The sequence below is a fragment of the Leptodactylus fuscus genome, chromosome 6, assembly GCF_031893055.1.
Source record: "Leptodactylus fuscus isolate aLepFus1 chromosome 6, aLepFus1.hap2, whole genome shotgun sequence".
NCBI lineage: Eukaryota > Metazoa > Chordata > Amphibia > Anura > Leptodactylidae > Leptodactylus > Leptodactylus fuscus.
The window spans coordinates 148282116-148307289 of record NC_134270.1 but is presented as its reverse complement, the minus strand read 5'-3'; the positions used below and the strand labels follow the sequence as shown (position 1 = coordinate 148307289).

At 43.9% G+C, this 25174-nt stretch overlaps 1 protein-coding gene across 3 annotated transcripts in view; it reads right to left on the bottom strand.

The window, feature by feature from the left end:
- Nucleotides 1-1733: 1733 nt before the first annotated feature.
- Nucleotides 1734-25174, bottom strand: part of GGT7 (gamma-glutamyltransferase 7) — a 31655-nt gene continuing 8214 nt past the window's right edge. The window contains exons 1-15 of one of the 3 annotated variants that reach the window (XM_075277553.1): nucleotides 21995-22474; nucleotides 21616-21842; nucleotides 17394-17545; nucleotides 16550-16664; nucleotides 15901-15968; nucleotides 14920-14993; nucleotides 13350-13543; nucleotides 12210-12297; nucleotides 11169-11296; nucleotides 9658-9746; nucleotides 8054-8206; nucleotides 7722-7839; nucleotides 6196-6333; nucleotides 5131-5230; nucleotides 1734-2333 (exon numbers count right to left, since the gene is read on the bottom strand). In XM_075277553.1, the coding sequence (XP_075133654.1) occupies nucleotides 2170-2333; nucleotides 5131-5230; nucleotides 6196-6333; nucleotides 7722-7839; nucleotides 8054-8206; nucleotides 9658-9746; nucleotides 11169-11296; nucleotides 12210-12297; nucleotides 13350-13543; nucleotides 14920-14993; nucleotides 15901-15968; nucleotides 16550-16664; nucleotides 17394-17545; nucleotides 21616-21783 (1749 nt within the window). In that variant the 5' untranslated portion in view covers nucleotides 21784-21842; nucleotides 21995-22474 and the 3' untranslated portion in view covers nucleotides 1734-2169. Of the gene's footprint in view, nucleotides 2334-5130; nucleotides 5231-6195; nucleotides 6334-7721; nucleotides 7840-8053; nucleotides 8207-9657; nucleotides 9747-11168; nucleotides 11297-12209; nucleotides 12298-13349; nucleotides 13544-14919; nucleotides 14994-15900; nucleotides 15969-16549; nucleotides 16665-17393; nucleotides 17546-21615; nucleotides 21843-21994; nucleotides 22475-25174 lie in introns of those variants that run through there. The other 2 variants (XM_075277551.1, XM_075277552.1) reach the window with 2 other exon arrangements.

Sequence of the window (25174 nt, the reverse complement as noted above, 5' to 3'; positions counted from 1 at the left end):
CTATCTGTCTAATATCGAGCTAACTTGAGACACAGCACAGCCATACACAATGTCTTTTTTTGGTTTATTTTGTTTGTTTTTTTATAGATTGGGAAACACAGATTGCAAGTATTTAGAAACCACATAGAACCCCAAGCAACTTTGTCCTTTGCAGCAGCTTAAAAGTAGAGAAAGCGTTTCATGATCACAGTAGATTCAAGACAATCAATAGTAATCTAGTCTCTGGATTCATGCAAAACAGTGATCTTACATTTGGCACAATATTCTATATGCATGGTCTTATTCCTGAAAAGGAAATGACACAAGAGGGGAGCGACATGTCCTCGGCTCACCTACCTCTGTTTTGTGGAGACACTTTGGATCTCTAGACTATGGTGTCCACCTCTTTCAATGCAGGAGTGACATATACAAGTGGTAGCCTTGGGGCGATGCCGACCGGGTAGACAGATCTTGATGACCGGCCCTAACATTTCACAGTAGCACATAGTATACACTTAGAACCAACCCCACACAGCACGTATAGCTACACACAGATAAGTGGCACTGTGGCATAGGCTAAGAGACACCATGTTGTTTCTTATAAAATGTGCAATACCAACCTTTTCGGTGATTATTGACTTTTTTATATATATAAAATGACCAAACGGGTGTCCATATTAATAGTGATCATTGTTACACCACTAATAGTGATTATTATAGTGACAGGCGTGTAAAATAACACAGACTACCCTACCAATATCTCCACTGAATTACCCAAACCCTCTTAGAATAACTTTATTAGTGAGGTCTCACAGTTAAAGGGAAGCTATGATACCCTATCTTTCCTTAATAAAATTATTTCCCATAACATGTTGAAAAAAAAACATCATTCATGTGTGTTTTAAGAGGCATGTATTTTGTCTTCCCTTTAAAGAGGACCTTTCACCACTTCCACCTCTTTGTGTCTTCCAATAGGCACAGCTCCACTGATTCCAGCGCAGTTGGAATTTTTTCTCTAGCCCCCACCGTTCCTGAGCAATCAGTGCTGTTTCAGCACAACTAAACTCTCTCCTGTCAGGTGGGCGGCCCTAGGCTGCAGTTGAAAGACAGAGACTGCCCACACTAGAGAGCATCATTGTCCTGAAACAGCACTGATTGCTCAGGAACGGTGAGGGCTAGAGAAAAAATTCCAACTGTGCTGGAATCAGTGGAGCAGCAACTACTGATAGATGCAAAGAGGAGGTGAAAGGTCCTCTAAGTGCTAGTGCATATGGAGAAAAAATGAGGCCACCGTTGTCTCTGACTGAGAAGCAGCTAGCAGCAGATGAAACCTCCCCCACTCTTCTGTATGCAGGGGGGGCAAGAAAATCTAAACCATGGACTCTTTACAAAAGTTCCGGACCCTCAGCCCTTCCGCAACTTAAATGGGGAGGGAGATTAAAATGAGATTTTTGTAAGAATTCTTCAAAACTGTTGCACAACTTTCCAGAAATTCTTGCAGATTTACATTTTTGAGATTTTTGCAGGTGGATTTTTGAGGCAGAAGCGCCATGGGGGACAGAAAAAAAATGCTAAAAATTTCTCTCTATTTTTTTTTTTTTTTTTTGCCTCTCTTTCATTTCAATGGGGTAGGCTGTAAGATAACTGGCTGCAACAGGAGCCTCCCTGTTTGTTGTGCCAAGTCTGAGAGTCCCACCCCTTGGCTAAGCCCCGCCCCCTCAGTGGACACCAGCGCAAGATGGAGCAGAGAGATTAACCGTTGCAGGGACATGCCAAAAATGCTACACGGTGGTAAACAAAGAGGACATATATACGTCTGTATTACCTTTATGATTCACTTCTAGGTTTAGTGTTCCTTTAAGAGAATACCAACTCCTGCATTCTATTCGATACATTGTTACGTTCTGGTTTTTCGGGGGGGGGGGGGAGGGGGCGTTATATGAACCAAAATAATTTAGAGTCAATATATTCGTCAGAGAAATTGCAGTGACTGGTTCTCAAAGACGACTATAGATCTGATCTAGGAGACATTGTACACATGGATGTCACTAGTATAATTTGGTCCTAGGAGAGAACTACTGTCACGCGTCACTTTTGTTCATTGGTGTGTTAATGGCCGAGGTGAAAATATCCCTTAAAAACCCATTAGGAAAGTTCAGAGGGTTGTGTCATGGACGTCCAGGTGTTCTCTCATAAAATGGTGGCAGCTTCTGCGTCAGTACTTCGAGGGTCCTTAATACCTATAATAAGATCGTTACTCCTGCGCGACCCATGGACCAAGGATAGGATGTGCGTTCTGTCCAGCTGGTGTCCTCGGGATTCTAGGTCCTGAGTGTCGTTTTCAGGGAAGTCACCTGGTTAGGAAGCATTTATGTGTATTTATTACCACAGGGAAAGAGGAACTTGGGTTATAGAAACATCACATTTACCATGTTGTTCACCCATCAGATTAAGAGCAGAATAAGGTTAAAGAGGACCTTTCATCAGATTGGGCACAGGCAGTTCTATATACTGCTGGAAAGCTGACAGTGTGCTGAATTCAGCGCACTATTGGCTTTCCCGATCTGTGCCCTGGGTAAAGCGCTATCGGTCCCGGTACTGTAGCTCTTTACAGTCAGAAGGGCGTTTCTGACAGTCTGTCCTTCTCCACAGCAGCGCCTATAGCGCTGTACAGTGTGAGCGGGCAGGAACGCCCCCTCCCTCTGCTCACAGTGCTCGCCCATAGACGAGTATTATCAGGAGGGGAGGGGGCGTTCCTCCCTGGTCACACTGTACAGCGCTATAGGCGCTACTGTGAGGAAGGGTCTTCCTGACAGACTGTCAGGAACGCCCTTCTGACTATAAAGCGCTACGGTACCGGTACCGATAGCTCTTTACCCAGGGCACAGATCGGGAAATCCGATAGTGCGCTGAATTCAGCGCACTGTCTGCTTTCCAGCAGTATATAGAACTGCCTGTGCCCAAATCAGTGAAAGGTCCTCTTTAAGTAAGCAAACCAGAGCAGTGCCAGGATGGAAACTTCACCCTTAAAGTGTAGGTAACCTATAGTGCAGGTCAATGTCATATACTTCCCTGTACTCTGTACACAAGCAGTGGCAGTTTACAATAAGGTCTATGGAGAGGGGAGAAAAAGAGAGACATGAGACCATCTACAGCAGGGGTGCCCAATACGTTGATCGCGATCTACCGGTCGATCGCAATGGACATATGGGTTGATCGCGGGATGCAGCCAGGGATCCCCGGTGTCTGCTTGCTCACAGTGCAGGCTGAGAGTCGACTCTCAGCCTGCGCTGTGAACAAGCACTCCGGACACTTGCAGGCCGCTCTTAGGGATGGAGGGGTCGGGGTGCTGCTTGTTCACAGCGCAGGCTGAGTCATCTACGGACACTGGCAGGCGGGGCTGCCGCAGCCTGCCAGTATCCAGAGATAACTCTCAGCCTGCGCTGTGATCAAACAGACAGCGGGGATCCCTGGGGGGCCACAGAACGCTGCTGTCTCCTGCACAAGAAGTGGGTAGTAGATCTTTCGACTTGGTCATGTTATAAAGTAGCTCACATGCTGAAAAAGTGTGAGCACCCCTGGTCTACAGCAATAAATGAGTCATTTCTATCAGAAGGCTGGATAGATATTCCTGATAACCCAGGTGTTGTGGAAAAGAACTGTCTCTCTATAGTGTTTGATGAGCTCTAATATTCCATCCCCTCCCCTCTCCATAGACTTCTCTGGTACAGACTTGATCAGTGGCAGAAGAAGGCACTTTTCTCTACTAAACTATATTACACAGTGTGGTAACTGCACCTGCACCAAGGATTTATGGAAAAAAAAGGTTAATTATACACTCTTGACAGAGGATGATGTCCCAGATACACAATCCCTCTCGTAAAACAAACTTACCCAGCTATCTACTTATCACCACAGATATTTTATGACTGTAGATTTTTTTTATACTATCTTCTGTACATGATTATGGAGGCAGCCTTAACAAAGATTATTCTTCTTCTACCTTTAGATGTCTTCTCCGTGCCGCCGTTCCATAGATGTGCCAGTTTTCTTTGGTATGCTAATGAGTTCTCTCGCAGCACTGGGGGCGGGCCCCAGCTCTCAAACAACACTGGGGGCGTCCCCAATGCTGCGAGAGAACTCTCCAGCGACGCCTCCATCTTCGTCTGGCACGCCCTCTCTGCGAAGTCTTCTTCTGATGGCTTCTTCTGGCTTTAAATGGAAAGCATGCCTGCAGCCATTTTCTTGTGGCTGCTTGCATCGGAATAAGATGTCGCTGAGAGGGCATGCCAGAAGAAGACAGACGCCGTCGCTGGAGAGTTTTCTAAAGGTAGAAGAGTAGCCTTTCTTAAGGCTATTCCTATATGTTAGGGAGAAAAAAATTCCATTTTAATGATTGAATCCCTTTAACAGCATTTAGTGATATGCTTTACAGCATTGCCATAGGCAGCATCTGACTGGAGATAACTCACTGAGGTGTATGGGAAAGTTTTCTAGACATACCCTGTGCAGAGAGGGAGAGTAGATCAGCTGTGGAATAATCTACTATCAGTAGTATATACAGTGATGTGTCTGTGGTATTATCTATAGAGTTGTTATCTTCTATTGAATCACTCAAGCATGGCTTAAGCTGCAATAGCAGGCCATGACCAGGGGTGATGCTGTTTCTAAAAAGCAACATGCAGCAGCATTCACCTTAGACAGCTGCCAGCATGATCAACCAGCAGCTATTGCATGTGTGTACAGGGTGGTGAGAAAGTCATTGCCAGACTCCTTGGGCAGGAGGGTCTCTCTAGTGAGAGCATGTATATGCCTATTTCTATTTCCCCCAAAATCTGCGAGCATCCTAATGCACATTACAGGGTCGGGCAGTTTTGCCAGGTTTAGCTGAAGTTCATGTAATGAAGACAATTCTTCAGTGGTCACATATGGAGTCCGAGAGACCCCATTAACTATATTGAGATCCAATGGGTGTCCGTTTTTTAATAACTAAAACCACTGGACGAAAAATTCTAACTTTTTGCAAACTGTGACGGGGTCTCCAAACAGAGACTCCAGCACAAAACATAGCCTTACACATCAGGAACCCCATGTGAAAACACATATAATCTTGCCACTATTAAAAAATGAAGAGGAACAGAAAATACTCACTGTCAATCTGCAGAAAATTGGTCTCAAGATCAGGATGTAGTCGTCCTTGGGATATGCTGTCACTTAAATTTTTATTAAATGACAAGACATTCAAGAGAACCTGGATATAAAGAAATAGGGGAACAAGTAAGTGCCAGGATATGGAAGTGAAGAAGACAACAGAGAAAAGATCAATTATAATCACAATAGGGTCCTGCAGTTGCTGGTATGTGCCATCACAACCCAACACCCAAGGACAAGAGAGTCACAAGCTTCATATACGGAATAATACTGGATGAACAGCAAAAATACTAAATGCTTGTCTTGAAGGGGAGTCTGTCAGCAGGCGCCAACATATCACCCCAGCCCCGCCAGTAGATAGGCTAGGGTCCCTTAATCAAACAGTGTTTCCCCCTTGTGAATAGCTGCCTCTGTTGCTGAGATATAATGTTTTCATCAATTTGCAAATAAGTTCATTTGCATATTAACACAATCAACAATACTTTGGCAAAAGAAGCAGGGATCCACAAGGGGAAAACACTGATTGATTGAGGAACCCTAGCCTATCTACTGGCGGGGCTGGGGTGATATGCTGGGTTCTAGTGACCCTAACTTATACATCTACAGGGTTAGTTTGATATGCTGGGTTCTGGTGACCCTGACCTATCTATCTGCAGGGCTGGGGTGATATACTGGGTTCTGGTGACCCTGACCTATCTATCTGCAGGGCTGGGTTGATATATTGGGGTCTGGTGAATGTAACCTATCTATCTGTGGGGCTGGGGTGATATGCTGGGGTCTGGTGACCCTAACCTATTTATCTGCAGGGCTGGGTGATATGCTGGGCTCTGGTGACACTAACCTATCTATCTGCAGGGCTGGGGTGTTATGTTGGGACCTGGTGACTGTAACCTATCTATCTGAAGGGCTGGGGTGATATGCTGGGGTCTGGTGACCCTAACCTATCTATCTGCAGGGCTGGGCTGATATGCTGGGGTCTGGTGACACACTCCCTTTAAACCCCATAGTTTGTTGGCTTTCAAGTGGCTACCAAAAACATTAAATTATAGCTAAGAAAAATCATACCTGAGTAATGCCAGACAATGCCCGTTCTCCATTAGATCCACCGAGAGATAAGTATGTTCCACAGAGACCCTGAGCTGGCCTCACCACAGTGGGCAGCAGGAAAGAGAGCGGCCTTTTCCCCGGTTCAACAGTATTCTGCTGCAGACAAAATAAGAGCATTTAAAGGAACATCAGAGGAAACCAAAAGGTAATGCTGAAATATAATATTTATGAAAAATACTTAAAGGGGTATTCTAGGATTAAAATATTTATGACCTATCCTTAGGGCAGATTAGCAATATGCTATAGGTAGGGGTTCGATGCCCAAGACCTCCACAGATCAGCTATTCAAAGTGTCAGAGCACCTCCCATTCACAGGTATCCTGACCTCAATTTTGCACTCTGGAGCCCCCCCAAAACATCCGCTAGCTTCTGCATATCCTTATGGTGGCCAAAGGCCTGTTCTTTGTCCAGCATCTGGAGCCCCCCCTTCAGTCTCTCCACCAGAGAATTAAAGCGGCCCATAGAATGGAGTCACTGACACCCTCAATGAATAACCAAGTTGATCAACTTATGGCCATTTGGTCTTGTTGGGATTCCTAGACATGTCTTCCTTTTACTTTCAGAAATTTAAAGGGGTTGTTCAACTTATATATTTGTTATATAATACTGCTGGTAGTGGGGCCATAAACAAAACAAGTACTCACCTCTCCCAGAGCCTTAGTTTCCAGCGGTGGCAGCCCCATCTATATAAAGGTCCCCAACTGACGCCACCATGGATGTCCTGTTTGCGCGAAGAGACTGCTGCAACCAATCACAGGCCTCATTGGTAGCCCCTGAATGGCCATAGCAGTCACCTTGAACAAACAGCCCAGGAACCTGTATACAGACAAACAGAGCTGCTGCCATTGGAGAGAGGTGAGTACTGGTTTGATATGTTTATGGCCCCACTACCAACAGTATTAAATAATAATAATATGAGTTAGACAACCCCTTTAACATATAATGAAGATTTACTAAGCAAAATGTGTTAGACATAGGGTTGTGGCTTAAGATGCAGCTACCCGCACCCAAATTGTGCCACAATTGCCAACCAACAGGTGGTACTGTATAAACATAGACTAGACCGTGTAAAGATGCATCAGATTCATCACCCAGCATCAAGCACTGTGATAAATCTGCCACATTAAGGGTGCATGCACACTACGTAACGCCGGGCGTGTATGAGAGCCGTACACGCCGGCGTTACAGCAGGGCTGCCGAACACTTCCCATTCACTTCAATGGGAGCGCTCGTAAACGCCGCTGTTACGAGCGCTCCCATTGAAGTGAATGGGAAGTGTTCGGCAGTCTGCCGTAATGCCGGCGTGTACGGCTCTCATACACGCCCGGCGTTACGTAGTGTGCATGCACCCTAAGACTGTCAGGTCTACATTTGTACTAAAATTAGGATTAGTAGATTTGCTCCCCAGTCTGTTACCATCTCTATTTAGCATTGGCTTTGTAACCCCTGTATAATGTTTATGCTGGTTTTCCATGAGCACTTACTGGATTTTGAGAGGACAGGTTGGTGCTTTTATTGCTCCAGGAGAAATCCAGGATCTGGCTGTTGAGAAGGATCCCTGAAGAAGTCATAATCATACTGCCAAAGGGGCGGTTCAGAGAGCTAAGGAATATAGAAAAGTCACATAGAAATATGTCCAGCACCCCCCTATCAGTGTCATCCAGTGATGCCAGTTATACAAAAACTGGCTTTGTATATATAAGGACAGACCTAAAATAGTCCTGGCCACCAGTGTAAAAAATAAATAAATATATATATAGATATAGATAGAGGCCAGGACTATCGTAGGCCTATCCTTATATGTAACATTGCTCACCTGACAACAGCCACAATGAAGTCATCCGGACCAACCACTAAGGCTTGGCTAGCGGCCGGGCCCACATGGAGGGAATGGAAGGGCACATAGTCTCTAGGATATGCAGCATGGAATTCATTAATCTTCTTCCGGAAAAAACTTGCTTCCGCCTTACTGACAGAAGAGAAACCAAGTTATGTCTTGAACAGAAAAAAGAAGATTTCTTACACTTGATCTAACAACATGAAAGTTGTATAATGTTCCAATATACTTTCTGTATCAATTCCTTGCAGTTTTCTAGATCTCTGCTTGCTGTCATTCATTGTTTTCTTCCAGTGGGTAAAAATCTATCAATGGTCATGTGATATACGGTCCATGGTCATGTGATGTACGGTCCATGGCCATGTGATGTACGGTCCATGGTCATGTGATGTACGGTCCATGGTCATGTGATATACGGTCCATGGTCCTGTGATGTACGGTCCATGCTCATGTGATGTACGGTCCATGGCCATGTGATGTACGGTCCATGGCCATGTGATGTACGGTCCATGCTCATGTGATGTACGGTCCATGGTCATGTGATGTACGGTCCATGGCCATGTGATGTACGGTCCATGCTCATGTGATGTACGGTCCATGGCCATGTGATGTACGGTCCATGCTCATGTGATGTACGGTCTATGGCCATGTGATATACAGTGCATGGTCATGTGATGTACGGTTCATGGTCATGTGATGTACGGTCCATGGTCATGTGATGTACGGTCCATGCTCATGTGATGTACGGTCCATGGTCATGTGATGTACGGTCCATGGTCATGTGATGTACGGTCCATGGTCATGTGATGTACGGGCCATGGTCATGTGATGTACGGGCCATGGTCATGTGATGGACACACAGGTGCATTTTACATAGCATTTTGTGCCAAAAAACGCTGTGTCCAAATGTTACGTGTATGCCATTAGGGTATTATGAATCACACTACAATACTGTTTTCTACCACTTGTGTTGCCTCTTTTAGTCCTAGGCATTTATATCATATTGCGGCATGTCTTAAGGACAGTGTCTTGGATTTTCCTTATTGAGTAATTTCTTACTGACTATTCTATAGTAAAAAAAAGAATGCCTGAAAAAACATATCCATTTGTAGCTATGTAGTTCCATACATTCACCACTAGTTGTAGCTACTGTATAGCGGTTTTTGTGATCTGCACTATTGGTATAACATTGTTCATTGAGAAATAGGTCTCACTGAGTCTTAAAGGGGTTGGCCCAAGTTTTAAAGTTAACTTTATAAAACTTGCTGATGTGTTCTTATCCGATGGTTAGGACCTTTATGAGAATGTAGGTTCTGTTTCCTGGTCTTAACAGGGGCGTGGAAGGCCACGTATATAGAGTGCCACTCCGTTAACCCTTTATGGGGCTACTAAGCAATCTCATAAACCGTGAGTGTGGCGGAAATGCACATGCCCCCTCTACCACTCTGTTTAGATGGGGCAAAGGGGACGCCATTCTCTATATCTATAATGCGTCCCTCTCCAGGTATAGTGTTCAGGCACTAAACACAGCACAAACCCGGACCGGTCATGTGAACACAGTCTTAGTCTATGGCTATAGTCACCTCAGAATCTCTGTCACATATCCAGCCACCGTGTGGTCAAAGGAGGGGTCTCCTAACTTGCTGGCACATCCAAGGGCTATCTTCAGTGTCTGTAACAAAACAAAAGTGAAGACATAAGTAAATTTATGCGGGAAAATGGACTCACCGCATCTGTGAAAGACGTTGTGGTTTTCCAGAGCCTCAAGCTTTGGGACACATGCCCGGTTATTATCATAGCCGTGGGGTATTATAAAGTCATTTATTTGACTAGGAGCTACGTGGCTTGGAAACAATGAGAACACTGTCCGCACGTCCCAGAAGAAGAAGGGTTAAAATATTTATGTGCGTTCAGTATAACGCAAGTCGGACAATGATAATGATGATAATGGTGTCAGTACACTGTCTTACAGGCTGCCTTTACTGCTTAGTATGGCGTGGAAGAGATTTATAAAAGTGTATATAAAATAGCAAAAAATATACTTTTATGCTGAGCCTGAAACCTGAGGCTGCACTACTGAAATATTCTTTATAAATGATGTCATATGCAGCGCTGTTCTGGAGAATGAGCGTGCAGGGTAAAGTAAGCCAGTCTCCTCTATCACTGAATTATCACATGAGAAAACCAAGGATCAAACATATTGAGTGTATACATGTCTGACCGTTCTTTCCCCAGACAGTGGCAGTGGAGAGCCGTCACACTCCCCTACATACGAAACGCCAGTCCCATCAGAAGCGATGGATTTAAAGGGATTCAATCATTAAAGCGACATTTTTTCTCAATAACACGTAGGATAGCCTTAAGAAAGTCTATTCTTCTCCTACCTTTAGATGTCTTCTCCGTGCCGCCGTTCGGTAGAAATCCGGGTTTTCTTCAGTATGCAAATGAGTTCTCTCACAGCACTGGGGGCTGGCCCAACACTCAAACAGCACTAGGGGCGTCCCCAATGCTGCGAGAGAACTCTCCAGAGACGCCTCCATCTTCTTCTGGAACGGCCTCTCCACGCGCTTTCTTCAAACTTCTAGGCATGCGCAGTCGGCTGTGCGTCGAGCCTCGGGCAGAGCCAACTTCGCATGCCCGCCTGGTGTAATTGGCCACAAGAAACTGGCCGCGCGCATGTGCAGTCGGCTCTGCCCGAGGTCCAATGGCAGAGCTGACTGCGCATGCGTAAAAGTTTGACCCCCAGTGCCGGAAGAAGACACAGGGAGAGGGCGCTCCTGAAGAAGATAGAGGCGTTGCTGGAGAGTTCTCTCGCAGCATTGGGGACGCCCCCAGTGCTACTAGAGAACTCATTTGAATATCAAAGAAAAGGATTTATACTGAACTGCGGCGCAGAGAAGACATCTAAAGGAAGGAGAAGAATAGCTTTTCTTAAGGCTATTCTTACGTGTTAGTCAGACAAAAAAAAACATTTTAATGATAGGATCCCTTTAACAGTTTAAGCTGGAATATAGATGCGCACCTATAGGTATCTGACACCATAGAGTAAAATGTTATAATTTTTTACCTTTCACAAAAAAACACTCAAACTCACCTCTGCTATCCAATGCAGGGCACTAGCGCGAGAAGTGTGCTTGGTCAAATTTGCCCCTTCCAGAATATTGAGGGCACTTATAAGCGCGGGACCTGCATGAGGAGCAGGAGGAGCAAACACAAGATGACCTATAAAAGAGACAGATTTGGTTCCTTTGTGCAATTACCATACTTTTGGGGCGATAAGACAAGTCTGACTATGGTAAAAAAAAAAAAAAAATTATACTGTGTGGTGGGCACAAATGGAACATTACACTGTGTGGTGGGCAATGATGTGGAATTATACTCTATGGTGGGAAATAATGGAGCGTTATACTGTGTGGAGCACTAATAGAGCATTATACTATATGGTAGCACTAATGGGGCATTATACTATATGGAGGTACCAATGGGGCATTATACTATATGGAGGCACTAATGGGGCATTATACTGTATGGTGAGCACTAATGGGCCATTATACTGTATGGTAGCACTAATGGGGCATTATACTGTATGGGGGCACTAATAAGGCATAATGCTACAGACATCACAATCCTCATGAGCCCCTAGTTTACTTAAATTGCCCTTTTAGCATTAACACAAAACAACTGCATCAGCTGTAATTGGCAATTGCCCCTTCTGCCTAGCCAGGAGTAATGTGCCGGCAGCAGGGACAATTATCGATCCCTGCCACTACTGTAATGTATGGGGGCATGACTGCAGCCATTATGACAGGCCAGGAGGCCGCAGTGCAGCTTCCTCACTCCTGTCTGGCATTGATCTGATAGTACAGCTCTCTCTGTGATCAGGGAAAAGCGCTTCATCAGGTCTTCCTGCCATCATGGATTCTGGCACTGATGGTGCCCCCCCCATCCCCGGACAAACTCCAGACTAAAAGACACAGGGACTTTGCAGCAAAGGGTTTTCCTTCCTAAAATGAACACCTTATGGTCCAAAAATATGATGTATATGGTGTATTGGCTGAGCAGGAGCTATTAACACCATGATCGCATGTTAACAATGGTAGGTAGGTGTGCATCAGATGTACAGAGATGTATATACCTTGATATACAGTTTGTACAGGCTTTTCCACAGTTGCATTATAGTTAATAAAGTCTTCTTCTGTCAGTACTCCACCTTGTGCATTTACCTGAATGATAAAAAATAGACAATAATTCTAGAAAATTGTCAGAAAAATCTTTGATAGGAGGGCGTACCAATGTAATAAAGCTCAAGTGACAATGACAGAAGCAAAATAAAATATATCAATATAGATCCATACAACTGATTCATAAATGTGTCTAAAACTACAAATGGGATTCATAGGGTAAGACAGGGCAAAGTTTGACAGTACTGATAAATGTCCCCCTTTAAGCTGCGTTTCTTATGCGTTTCTTTCGCAGTATGTGGAAGGCATTTGTTTAAAGGGGTTGTCCAGGATAAACTGAAAATTAACCCCTAAACTAAACCCCCCCCCCACCTAACTTCTAATTTACTTCAATTTAAAAAAAAATAATCTATAATTACCCATATCCCTAGAGCAGTCATGTGACCACCCCAGGCACACTTTCTGATAATCCGCTGACGTTCTGTTTCACCACTTCCGAAACGAAATGTCATCATTACTCTTCCCCCTCCCCTATCCTCATCAATACTTACCAAGCTTTACTGTGTCCGGGTAACAGCTCTTCCTGTCTTCTAGCAGTGGGAGGAATAGGTTAGCTAGGGAGATGGGGGAGGGTGGGAGGGGCTAGTAATGGGCAGGATCACTAGCCTTAGTGACACAGGGAGGGTGGGAGGGGCTAGGCTTATTGAGACAGGCAGGGTGGGAGGGGCTAGGCTAGTGAGACAGGGAGGGTTTTGAGAGAGGAGGAGTGAGAGGGAACTAGTGTAGCAGCTACACAGGAAGCTGCACAGCAGAAAAGCTAGCACCTAGTAAAGGCAGAAGATACTAGTAGCTGCCAGAGACACCCAAAAATTACTCCAAACACTGCTAACGGTATACGGGTGTACTTACCCATCACTAGCACTAACAGACCTTTCAAAAAAAAAGATTTTCTGCCTGGAAAACCCCTTTAAATTCCATCCATTGCACCAGCCACTGGTGGTTCCAATGGCAGCTAACCCTCTGTGACTATACCAAAAAAGCCAGCATCAATAAGTATCTCCCCATGTAACCGCAACCTTATTGCTTTGCCTCACCTCCGTCACTATTTCTCGTGTTAAGTTGCTGGAATAGAAGGCATCCACCCCTCTTGTTGCTACATCATGCAAAATGGCTGCCAGGTCAAGTCTTCTGACAAACGTCCCCGGAGTTAAAGGTAGTCCATGCGGGAAGAAAACTTCTTGAAAAGTGTTTGATAGTTCATCTTCTTTCAAGTCACTGATGGCCTTCGCTGTAAACAATGAGACAACAAAACGTCGGGAGATGTCATTTACTAATATGGGAAGCAATACTCCAAAGGGCACCCAAAACCTGTGAGCATTTAGGGTAAATTCACACAGAGGAATTTGGAGCTGATTATTAGGTAGATTCGCCACTTTGCTGGGACTGTAAAACATTGTGGTTTTTGCTGCGGCGTTTACGCCACATGGGGCCCCGACCTGGAGGCTCCCACTAAAAGAGGTGACCTACCAGAGTCCCAGAAAAGCGGACAAATCTCCCATAGAGATTGGCAAGTTGGTTCGTAACCAACTGGATTTGACCAGAATATTATAAATTGTTGATTTTTAACTAAACCGAAAAATTTAGGATTCAAACTAAAATGGCCACCATTGGTTAGTTATTATACTCTGGGGTCTCCTGTCTCAGCAGCTTTGCCTGCTATCTCTTCTCATTTCCTGTATTCTTCAGCAAGCTGGGGGGAGGCGGCTTTGATTGATTAACAGTAAACTATGAAGTATAACAATATAGACTTTGCCTTTGCCATGCGACATTATTTATTATGATTACAAGAAATGTAATATATACGCAGCTCAAATAATATGCACAGTAAATGTATATTACATTACACAGGGTTGGAGGGAACACTTACCATGCTTCTACAGAGAAGGGACTCTTAGAGATTACTTAGAGAAATTATACACTGTCTGAGCATTTATCAGCAAACTGCACTTATCTGACTTGATTGTCCTGTTATTATCCCCCCCCCCCCCGCCCTCCAGAGAGCAATGACTTACAACATCCATCCGTAATTGGAGGAATAATCTAACATAGCAGGCAAACGAAGCAGGATAACTCTAGAATTTACATAAGCCAGCAGTATAAATGGGATCCTTGAGATGGGAATACATCTTTAATATGTCTGCACTTCACCAACTTACTGGCAGATCAACTTTTCTCAGCCATCTACATCACCCACAATAACCTTATTTATGAGAGAAAATGTGCAGAAGTCATAAAAAGTTGGGAGTCTAAGCCGAGCTTGTTCAACCAGTTCTGCCTGGCGCGGTGTGTTGACAAAATCTCAGGATCTCATTTAATTACTATGTATTTAGTTGGGTAAAATAATATCAGTCTTCAGCGGTATCAGGCTCAGGACATCCTTAAAGGAACAGGGCACCATAAGAACAACACACATCTGCTCTGATCTCCTCCATATTGTACTGGGGATCTGGTGAGGGGGGTATGTCTAAGTAAAGCGGAGGAGTTTACCTTGTCTTGCCATTGGTCACAATAGGAGGCAGATTACAGCCACAATTTGGGACCAATTCATGTCAAAATCACGTTGTGTGAACATAGCCTAGGACGGCTGCTAACACAGCTGCTTACCTAAGTCATGCGTTGTGTTGAAACCTCCACTGGCGACTTTCTCCACCATAGATATAACATCCAACCATGGCAGCCTGAGAAGAATAAGTGAGGACTGGTATTAAAGGAGGTTGTGCAGTTGGAAGTTATTTTCCCAAAAGCTTATAACAACATCAAATCAGAAATAATAAGGAATATCAGCCTTCCCAATCTACCACCGCTCCCATGCTGCTGCTTCCCAGGTCCCCTGCCAGTCTCTGTACCCCAGCCTCAAGCAACAGGGACAATTGACAATGCAGAAAGACATCATCGATGGAGGCCAGGAGACAGAGACCAGCAGGTGACCAGGAAAGTGGTAGCACAGGAGCGGCAGGAGATTGGTCAGGTATTACTCTTTTATTATGTCTAGATAGATAGATAGATAATATGTAGGTAGGTAGATAGATAATAGATAGATATAGATAGATAGGAGATAGATAGATAGATAGATAGATAGATATGAGATTGGTAGATAGATAGATAGATAGATAGATAGATAGATAGATAGATAGATAGATAGATAGGAGATAGATAGATAATAGGTAGATAGATAGATAGATAGATAGATGATAGATAGATAGATAGATAGATAGATAGATAGATAGATAGATAGATAGGAGATAGATAGGAGATAGATAGATAATAGGTAGATAGATAGATAGATAGATAGATAGATAGATAGATAGGAGATAGATAGATAGATAGATAGATAGATAGGAGATAGATAGATAATAGGTAGATAGATAGATAGATAGATAGATAGATAGATAGATAGATAGATAGATAGATAGATAGATAGATAGGAGATGATAGATAGATAGATAGATAGATAGATAGATAGATAGATAGATAGATAGGAGATGATAGATAGATAGATAGATAGATAGATAGATAGATAGATAGATAGATAGACAGACAGACAGACCACATGACTGATTGGATAGACCTTACATCTCCACTTACTTTCCATACAGATTGTGAGCTTTGGCCAACCCTTTCAGCATCCCAGGAACACCAACCAGAACACCCGGCTAATAAATAGAAAGGAACACACAAATAGACATGTACATATAGTAATAGACAGGTGCTGATGTGTATTGGTCTCTCTGCAGACATAGGTCTTGTAGTCACATTAGACTGCTGCAGACAGAGCTGTCTTTTACATCACAAACAATCTTCCATGAACATGTATGTCAGACTATGTTGATTCAGCCGTACTAAATTTTTAGTTGTTTAAAGGGAACATGTCAGACAAGGCAGTTTCTAGGGAGGTAAATGGCAGCAATTGTTTATTCCTCTCCCTTTAGTTATTTGTATAGCTCCATCATATTGTGCAGCACTCTTACAGACACTGTCAATCACTGTCCCATATAGGGCTAACAATCTAAATTCTAGTATCTATCAGTATGCTTTTTCAAGTTTGGGAGGAAATCAGAGTACCCAGAGGAAACCCACATAAACATGGGGAGAACATACAGACTCCTAGCAGATGTTGTCCTTGACAGGATTTGAACCCAGGACTCCAGTGCTGCAAGATTGCAGTGCTAACCACTGAGCCACCATGCTGATGGAAACAGCATAATGGTAGCTTGGTGTAGTCGCCATATCTTACCTTATGTTTCCAAAACTGTAGCAAGTCAGTATATATTCCAGATGGTGCCGTCTCCCGAAAATCAATGACATCTGTCAGGTTGTTTCTGATGTCATGGACCAACATCACACCCCCTCTGATACCAAAAGATAAGGAAAGGTATACATTAGGGCTGCTCCGTCATAGGGCACCTACCCTAAGAAGAATGCCACTCAACTAAGGATAAAGTCATATTTCCTATAAATTAGCTACTACATATTGCAGCACTTCAAGATATTTGGTCACTAGGTGGCACTGTTCTACATGAAAGTCTACAGCTTGCTACATAGCGCCTTAGTGTATATAGTTATTTGGATAATGTACGCTATGGCGGCAGAGAAACAATTGTTAATATGTTATGTGAACCTAACACCATGGCGTGTTAAGGGTGTTTATTCAGCTAAGTGCCTAAATCTTTAATAAATGTCTCCATTGTATTCTGGTAAAATGATCCTGATGTAAGGTAATAACCTATAAAAGTGAGACACGGCTATTGGCAGGGCGACAAGGGGATGAATGTCCTTTAGTCTCTATGATGGGACAATTCTCATAGTGACCCGCTGTGTGAGCCAAGTGAGCAAGCACATTATTAGCCGTCCACTTAAAGGACTTGTCCAGCATTAAAGGAACAACTCCATTCTTCTCCCAGGGTTATGTGAGGTAATATTGCTCCGCACCGTCACCCGGCAATACCAGACATAACCCAGGGACAGGGATGGTACTGTGTCAAAAATCATGGACAATCCCTTTAACTTCAATGGGAAATGAAAAATCTGATCTATAATGAAAGGTCAGAACATAATAGGTTAGTTGTCTCCATACTTACCCTCCAATGCCTGATGTATGTGGATTTACAATCCCAAGACATAAGGAGGTAGCAATGGCGGCGTCCACAGAGCTCCCGCGTTTTTCCAAAACTTCTATCCCCAAAGCTGTACAATGGGAAGCATCACTCACTACTGCCCCCTGGTGGAAGATCTGAAGGAGGCAAATATCAAAACATCTTTATTAGAGATGAGCGAACAGTGAAATATTCGAGATTCGATATTTGTTTCGAGTAGAGCCTCAATATTCGACTACTCGATCGAATATCGAATCCCATTATAGTCTATGGGAAAAAATGCTCGTTCCAAGGGAAACCACTATTCGACTAAAGGAGAGTCACCAAGTCCACGAGTAGCAGGAGGAGAGTGTTTAGGAGGAGCGCAGTGCAGTTAAAGCGCACGGACCCCATTATAGTCTATGGGGTCTGTGCACTTTAACTGCACAGCGCTTGCAGTTGCGCTGATAAAAAGTCAGCTCCCTCGTAACAGCAAGCTGCCAGCTCTCCTGACTAGCAAAGACGAGCCTGCGGCAAATCAACGCTGGTTTTGCAGCAGGCTCGTCTTTGCTAGTCAGGAGAGCTGGCAGCTTGCTGTTACGAGGGAGCTTACTTTTTCCTCATGGGAATGAATTGACCAGCGTTGAGTGGCCAGTGTACAGCATTCGGCCAATCAATGTTGGTTCTGCCGGAGGCTCGTCTGTGAGGAGGCAGAGTCTAAGATCGGACCACCGCAGTCTCCATTGTGGTCCGATCTTAGACTCCGCCTCCTCATAGACGAGCCTCCGGCAGAACCAGCGTTGATTGGCCGAATGCTGTACACTGGCCAATCAACGCTGGTCAATGCATTCCCATGAGGAAAAAGTAAGCTCCCTCGTAACAGCAAGCTGCCAGCTCTCCCGACTAGCAAAGACAAGCCTGCTGCAGAACAAGTGTTGATTGGCAGAATGCTATTCACTGTATAGCATTCGGCCAATCAACGCTGGTTCTGAATCGAATATTTACTGTGAATAGCTAGTAGTATTTGATCGAGTACCTACTCGATCGAATACTACTCGCTCATCTCTAATCTTTATGAAATACATGTATTCATGTATGTTTTTTACCAGTTGGGTGAAATACAGCAAAAGGGACAGAAGTGAATAAGGCAATATCAGGTACAGATCATGGATAAGGCCTCCATGTTTTTTCGGCGTTCACTGTGCAGCCAAATTTGTATAGTTTTACTTACATTTTAACCCCTTAATAAAAAATACAAAAATTTGCAAAATAACAAATTCTTGGAGCTGGCATAGTCTAACACCTGTAACTTTTTAATATATATATATATTTCTGTTTAGGAGCATACATAAGGGGTCTTTTTTTGTGGGGCCAGATGTACTCAGATGTGGGAGTGATTTTAATTTTTAATTTTTTTTTATTTTAACTGCTAAAATTTTTTTAAAGGGATCCCATCATTAAAAGGTTTTTTTTTTCTGAGTAACACGTAGGAATAACCTTAAGAAAGGCTATTCTTCTCCTACCTTTAGATGTCTTCTCCACGCCGCCGTTCAGTAGAAATCTAGCTTTTTTTCGGTGTGCAAATGAGTTCTCTCGCAGCACTAGGGGCGTTCCCAATGCTGCGAGAGAATTCTCTATCTTCGTCTGGAACGGCCTCTTCACGCGTCTTCTTCTGGCGCTGGGGGTCAAACTTTTACGCATGCGCAGTCGGCTCTGCCGTCGGGCCTCGGACAGAGCTGACTGCACATGCGTGCGGCCATTTTCTTGTGGCCGCATACAAGAAAATGGCCATTTACACCAGGCGGGCATGCGCAGTCGGCTCTGCCCGAGGCCCAACGGCAGAGCCCACTGCGCATGCCTAGAAGTTTGAACCCAGCGCCGGAAGAAGACACAGGGAGAGGCCATTCCAGAAGAAGATGGAGGTGGCGCTGGAGAGTTCTCTCGCAGCAGTGCCCCCAGTGCGGCAAGGGAACTCATATGCATACCGAAAAAACGGGACTTCTACTGAACGGTGGTGCGGAGAAGACATCTAAAGCTAGGAGAAGAATAGCCTCTCCTAAGGCAATTCATACGTGTTATTAAAACAACATTTTTTCTCAATGATAGGATCCCTTTAAGTACTGTACTGCAGTCTCTGAGTAAATTGCTACAGTTAGGGCCAGAAATATTTGGACAGTGACACAATTTTCGCGAGTTGGGCTCTGCATGCCACCACATTGGTTTGGAAATGAAACCTCTACAACAGAATTCAAGTGCAGATTGTAACGTTTAATTTGAAGGGTTGAACAAAAATATCTGATAGAAAATGTAGGAATTGTACACATTTCTTTACAAACACTCCACATTTTAGGAGCTCAAAAGTAATTGGACAAATAAACATAACCCAAACAAAATATTTTTTTTTTCAATATTTTGTTGCGAATCCTTTGGAGGCAATCACTGCCTTAAGTCTGGAACCCATGGACATCACCAAACGCTGGGTTTCCTCCTTCTTAATGCTTTGCCAGGCCTTTACAGCCGCAGCCTTCAGGTCTTGCTTGTTTGTGGGTCTTTCCGCCTTAAGTCTGGATTTGAGCAAGTGAAATGCATGCTCAATTGGGTTAAGATCTGGTGATTGACTTGGCCATTGCAGAATGTTCCACTTTTTTGCACTTATGAACTCCTGGGTAGCTTTGGCTGTATGCTTGGGGTCATTGTCCATCTGTACTATGAAGCGCCGTCCGATCAACTTGGCAGCATTTGGCTGAATCTGGGCTGAAAGTATATCCCGGTACACTTCAGAATTCATCCGGCTACTCTTGTCTGCTGTTATGTCATCAATAAACACAAGTGACCCAGTGCCATTGAAAGCCATGCATGCCCATGCTATCACGTTGCCTCCACCATGTTTTACAGAGGATGTGGTGTGCCTTGAATCATGTGCCGTTCCCTTTCTTCTCCAAACTTTTTTCTTCCCATCATTCTGGTACAGGTTGATCTTTGTCGCATCTGTCCATAGAATACTTTTCCAGAACTGAGCTGGCTTCTTGAGGTGTTTTTCAGCAAATTTAACTCTGGCCTGTCTATTTTTGGAATTGATGAATGGTTTGCATCTAGATGTGAACCCTTTGTATTTACTTTCATGGAGTCTTCTCTTTACTGTTGACTTAGAGACAGATACACCTACTTCACTGAGAGTGTTCTGGACTTCAGTTGATGTTGTAAACGGGTTCTTCTTGACCAAAGAAAGTATGCGGCGATCATCCACCACTGTTGTCATCCTTGGACGTCCAGGCCTTTTTGAGTTCCCAAGCTCACCAGTCAATTCCTTTTTTCTTAGAATGTACCTGACTGTTGATTTTGCTACTCCAAGCATGTCTGCTATCTCTCTGATGGATTTTTTCTTTTTTTTCAGCCTCAGGATGTTCTGCTTCACCTCAATTGAGAGTTCCTTTGACCGCATGTTGTCTGGTCACAGCAACAGCTTCCAAATGCAAAACCACACACCTGGAATCAACCCCAGACCTTTTAACTACTTCATTGATTACAGGTTTACGAGGGAGACGCCTTCAGAGTTAATTGCAGCCCTTAGAGTCCATTGTCCAATTACTTTTGGTCCCTTGAAAAAGAGGAGGCTATGCATTACAGAGCTATGATTCCTAAACCCTTTCTCCGATATGGATGTGGAAACTCTCATATTGCAGCTGGGAGTGTGCACTTTCAGCCCATATTATATATATAATTGTATTTCTGAACATGTTTTAGTAAACAGCTAAAATAACAAAACTTGTGTCACTGTCCAAATATTTCTGGCCCTAACTGTATATGTCTCAATAGGGATATCGTTACGACAGGCCTTGGAGTCTTCATAAGGCTCCCCTGTTTGGGGTCATAATAAAGGGGTTAACACCCATGATCGAAGCAGGCTCTGACTGCTAATATTACTGCCGGGTCTCCGCTGTATAATACATATTTAAGAGCCGACTTCCGACGTAATAGTACAGGGGATGTCACGAAAGGGTTATAGAAAAGGCGGAACGTGGGCGGACCCCATTATAGTCTACGGGATCTTCAGGTTTCCACAGGTGACTGAAGATTGGAAACCTAAACGTGGGTGTGGACCTAACGTTATAGATAATAAATAATAAATAACTAAGAAACAAATCCATAAAACATTGTAAAAAGACAAAATCGAGCAAAATAAAAAAAAAATCATATTTCTAAGAACCAATCACATCTGCTTTCTTACCTGAGGATCCCCAAAATATATCTGCATTATGAGTGCGATTGTGACCCCAAAAGCAAACGTAATGCAGGCCGTGATGATGACGGTGAGACCATCCTGCCGACAGCTGCAGTCTGAGCTGAAAGGGTCCTTGACGGTCTCTCTGAGGGGCGAGGCATCCTGGCTCCCCATTTCGGAGGACGAAGATGGGAGTCGCTGCAGGCGGGCCGATTTAAGGAAGGCGTCTGGGTCTGTGGAAATTAAGGAACATCAGCAAGTTTCACAAAGGCTTATCCATCACTACATACCAGATATGAATCTTACATGACTGTATATTTACTAATACTAGTAATTCTGTACCCAAGGCGAGGAAATGGGCGAGGAAATGAGTGTAAATGATAACCTAGGGTTCTCTGTCCTGGGTGGAGGGTAAGGAAGATGTGGTCTTTTGGGTCTCAAGGTGAGGATCTAGAGATTTCAATGTCCCGGTACAAGGTCAATGATGATTCTGTTCTCCAGGAAGTTATGGATGACAATGAGGTTATGGGGGTCCTCTTCTCATAAATATGTTATAGATATAGAGTTGGTGTTCCTCGGTGATGTTCTTGATCCTATAGAGGTTTGTGCAACAAGATGACTGTATGGATGATGTGTTTCTAGTCCAAGGAGAATGGTAGTGACAATACTGAGTCCTGCATCCTCTAACTTTACTTCTGGTGTTGTAAATTTCGGCATAACAGGGTGACGATAATGATGGAGTAGACTTTGTGTCCAAGGACAATGGTAAGTTTGATGTTCGGCTAGCAACTCTTCTTAAAGACTGAGTACATGAGCATGATGTGTTCACCCTACACCTGATGTGACATCCAGATGTCCAGCCTGTATCTAAAGAAGCATTCAGATGTCCAGCCTATATCTAATGAGGGATCTAGATGTCCAACCTATCTCTAAAGAGCAATCCAGATGTTCAACCTATATCTAAAGAAAGACCCAAATGCTCAATCAATATCTAAAGAGGATCCAGACGTCCAACCTATATCTAAAGAGAGACCCAGATGTCCAACCTATCTCTAAAGAGCAATCCAGATGTTCAACCTATATCTAAAGAGAGACCCAGATGCTTAATCAATATCTAAAGAGAGATCCAGACGTCGAACCTATATCTAAAGAGGATCCAGATGTCCAACCTATATCTAAAGAGGATCCAGACGTCCAACCTATATCTAAAGAGGATCCAGATGTCCAACCTATCTCTAAAGAGCAATCCAGATGTCCAACATATATCTAAAGAGACCCAGATGTCCAACCTATCTCTAAAGAGCAATCCAGATGTTCAACCTATATCTAAAGAGAGACCCAGATGCTTAATCAATATCTAAAGAGAGATCCAGACGTCGAACCTATATCTAAAGAGGATCCAGACGTCCAACCTATATCTAAAGAGGATCCAGATGTCCAACCTATATCTAAAGAGAGACCCAGATGTCCAACCTATATCTAAAGAGGATCCAGACGTCCAACCTATATCTAAAGAGGATCCAGATGTCCAACCTATATCTAAAGAGGATCCAGATGTCCAACCTATCTCTAAAGAGCAATCCAGATGTCCAACATATATCTAAAGAGACCCAGATGTCCAACCTATCTCTAAAGAGCAATCCAGATGTTCAACCTATATCTAAAGAGAGACCCAGATGCTCAATCAATATCTAAAGAGGATCCAGACGTCCAACCAATATCTAAAGAGAGATCCAGACGTCGAACCTATATCTAAAGAGGATCCAGACGTCCAGCCTATATCTAAAGAAGGATCTAGATGTCCAACCTATATCTAACGCGAGACCCAGATGTCCACCCTATACATAAAGTATCCTAGACTGACTGTTAACCGCAGTGGATCCTTCCCTTCCGAAACTCCTTCTGATGAAGATTAAGACCGGAGACTAATGTCCAGGGATTAGCAAATGTGCTCTAGAGCTATCAGGTTTCCGCAGTAAATCCCTAAATTTAACTCTTTACACCCGTATTGTTCTACGTACTGCTTACATGCACAGTATGTCCTATATACAGTAGATGAAATATCCAGTGGAATACGTTTTGATCCATAACTAACTCAGTCTATAATAAAAGCCTCGATGTTTCAGCACCCTGGAGTATATAGGTTCATAATAACTGGATACATCAACAGGTTGCAAACCACAGAGATAAAGGACTTGTAAAAGAAAGGGGCCATGGAAATGTGAGCAGAGCAGTATGTAAAGGGTTACACAGATCTAGGATACGGTATAACCATAGCGTGTGTGCGTGTGTGTGTATCCACAGCCTGCACAGCAGTTTTATGTACCTGTAAAGTATATGCAGAGCAATGTATATTCCTGTATGCAGGACATCATGTGGTCCTGCACAGCAGCGAGTATACATATAGTTAGGACTCTCCACCATCTTCCATGCCAATGACCATGTCACGGAGCAAAGGTATACGTCTTCCTCCGGATGGTCTTTTGAATCAACAGGGACGCAAGAGGTCGGGAGACAACAGCAATTTATTGTAATCCACAAAGTTAGTAGCCGGCGGCGGTCACATCAACCGTAATAACAATAAGTCCACAGAAGTCACAATCCAATGATAGCTTTGGTTCCTTGGTCCTGTAACTAAATTCTGGCTCTCTGCAGAGCTGTGCACAGGCCGGCTAACACATACTAACTCCAGCTACAACTATATACTAAGACTGTTACACCTATATCTGTGGGTGGGAAGGGCTGAGTCACAGATCCTTCCCCCCTCACCTATACCAAGGAGAGCAGACTCCCTGTCTACTATGGACAATGCACCATCCAACATCTTCTTGGAGACACTGATCAGATTATCTCCACCCATTGTCCTCACTGGTCCTCACTAGTTAGAGGTATTTGCATACAATGTGCTAACACACTAGACCCGAATCAGCCAACTACACACTGATTTTTACAACAGGTTAGAGAATACATTCCACATGAAATATATATTACACATTGCCTATAGTATAGACTCTAACCATCCCGTGACAACCCCTCCCCCTCTCAAAACATGTGCATGACACAATTGGCCTACACAGGTAAATTGGGGAATGCACATCAGTCTCTATAGCTCATATGTCCTCCTGCCGGGATAACCCATCCGCGTTCTGGTGTTGGTTCCCTCGGCGGTACTGAATGGTAAAGTTGTAGGGTTGAAGGGCTGGCATCTGTCAGAAAATCCGGTGGATCCATGTTGGCTTCTCCCTGAGCTTGGCTTCGGGTCACTGCTCCCACAAAGTGGCACTGTAGATTTCCAACATCGTTGCCTAACAGAACATCGGCCGGCAGCCCGCTCATCACACCAATTGTGCATCGTTTTGGTCCATAACCATAGTCGAGTTCCACGGTAGCTTTAGGAATACGTCTTTGAGTACCCCCTGCCAACTTGATAGAAATGCCAGGACCCTCCTCTAGGGCCTCGGGTCGCACAACTCGGGGGTCCGCTACCGTTAGGAAAGCTCCCGAGTCCCGGAATCCAACAACTGTTCGGCCATCCAGTAGGACCTCCTGCAAGTGCTTCCTCTGA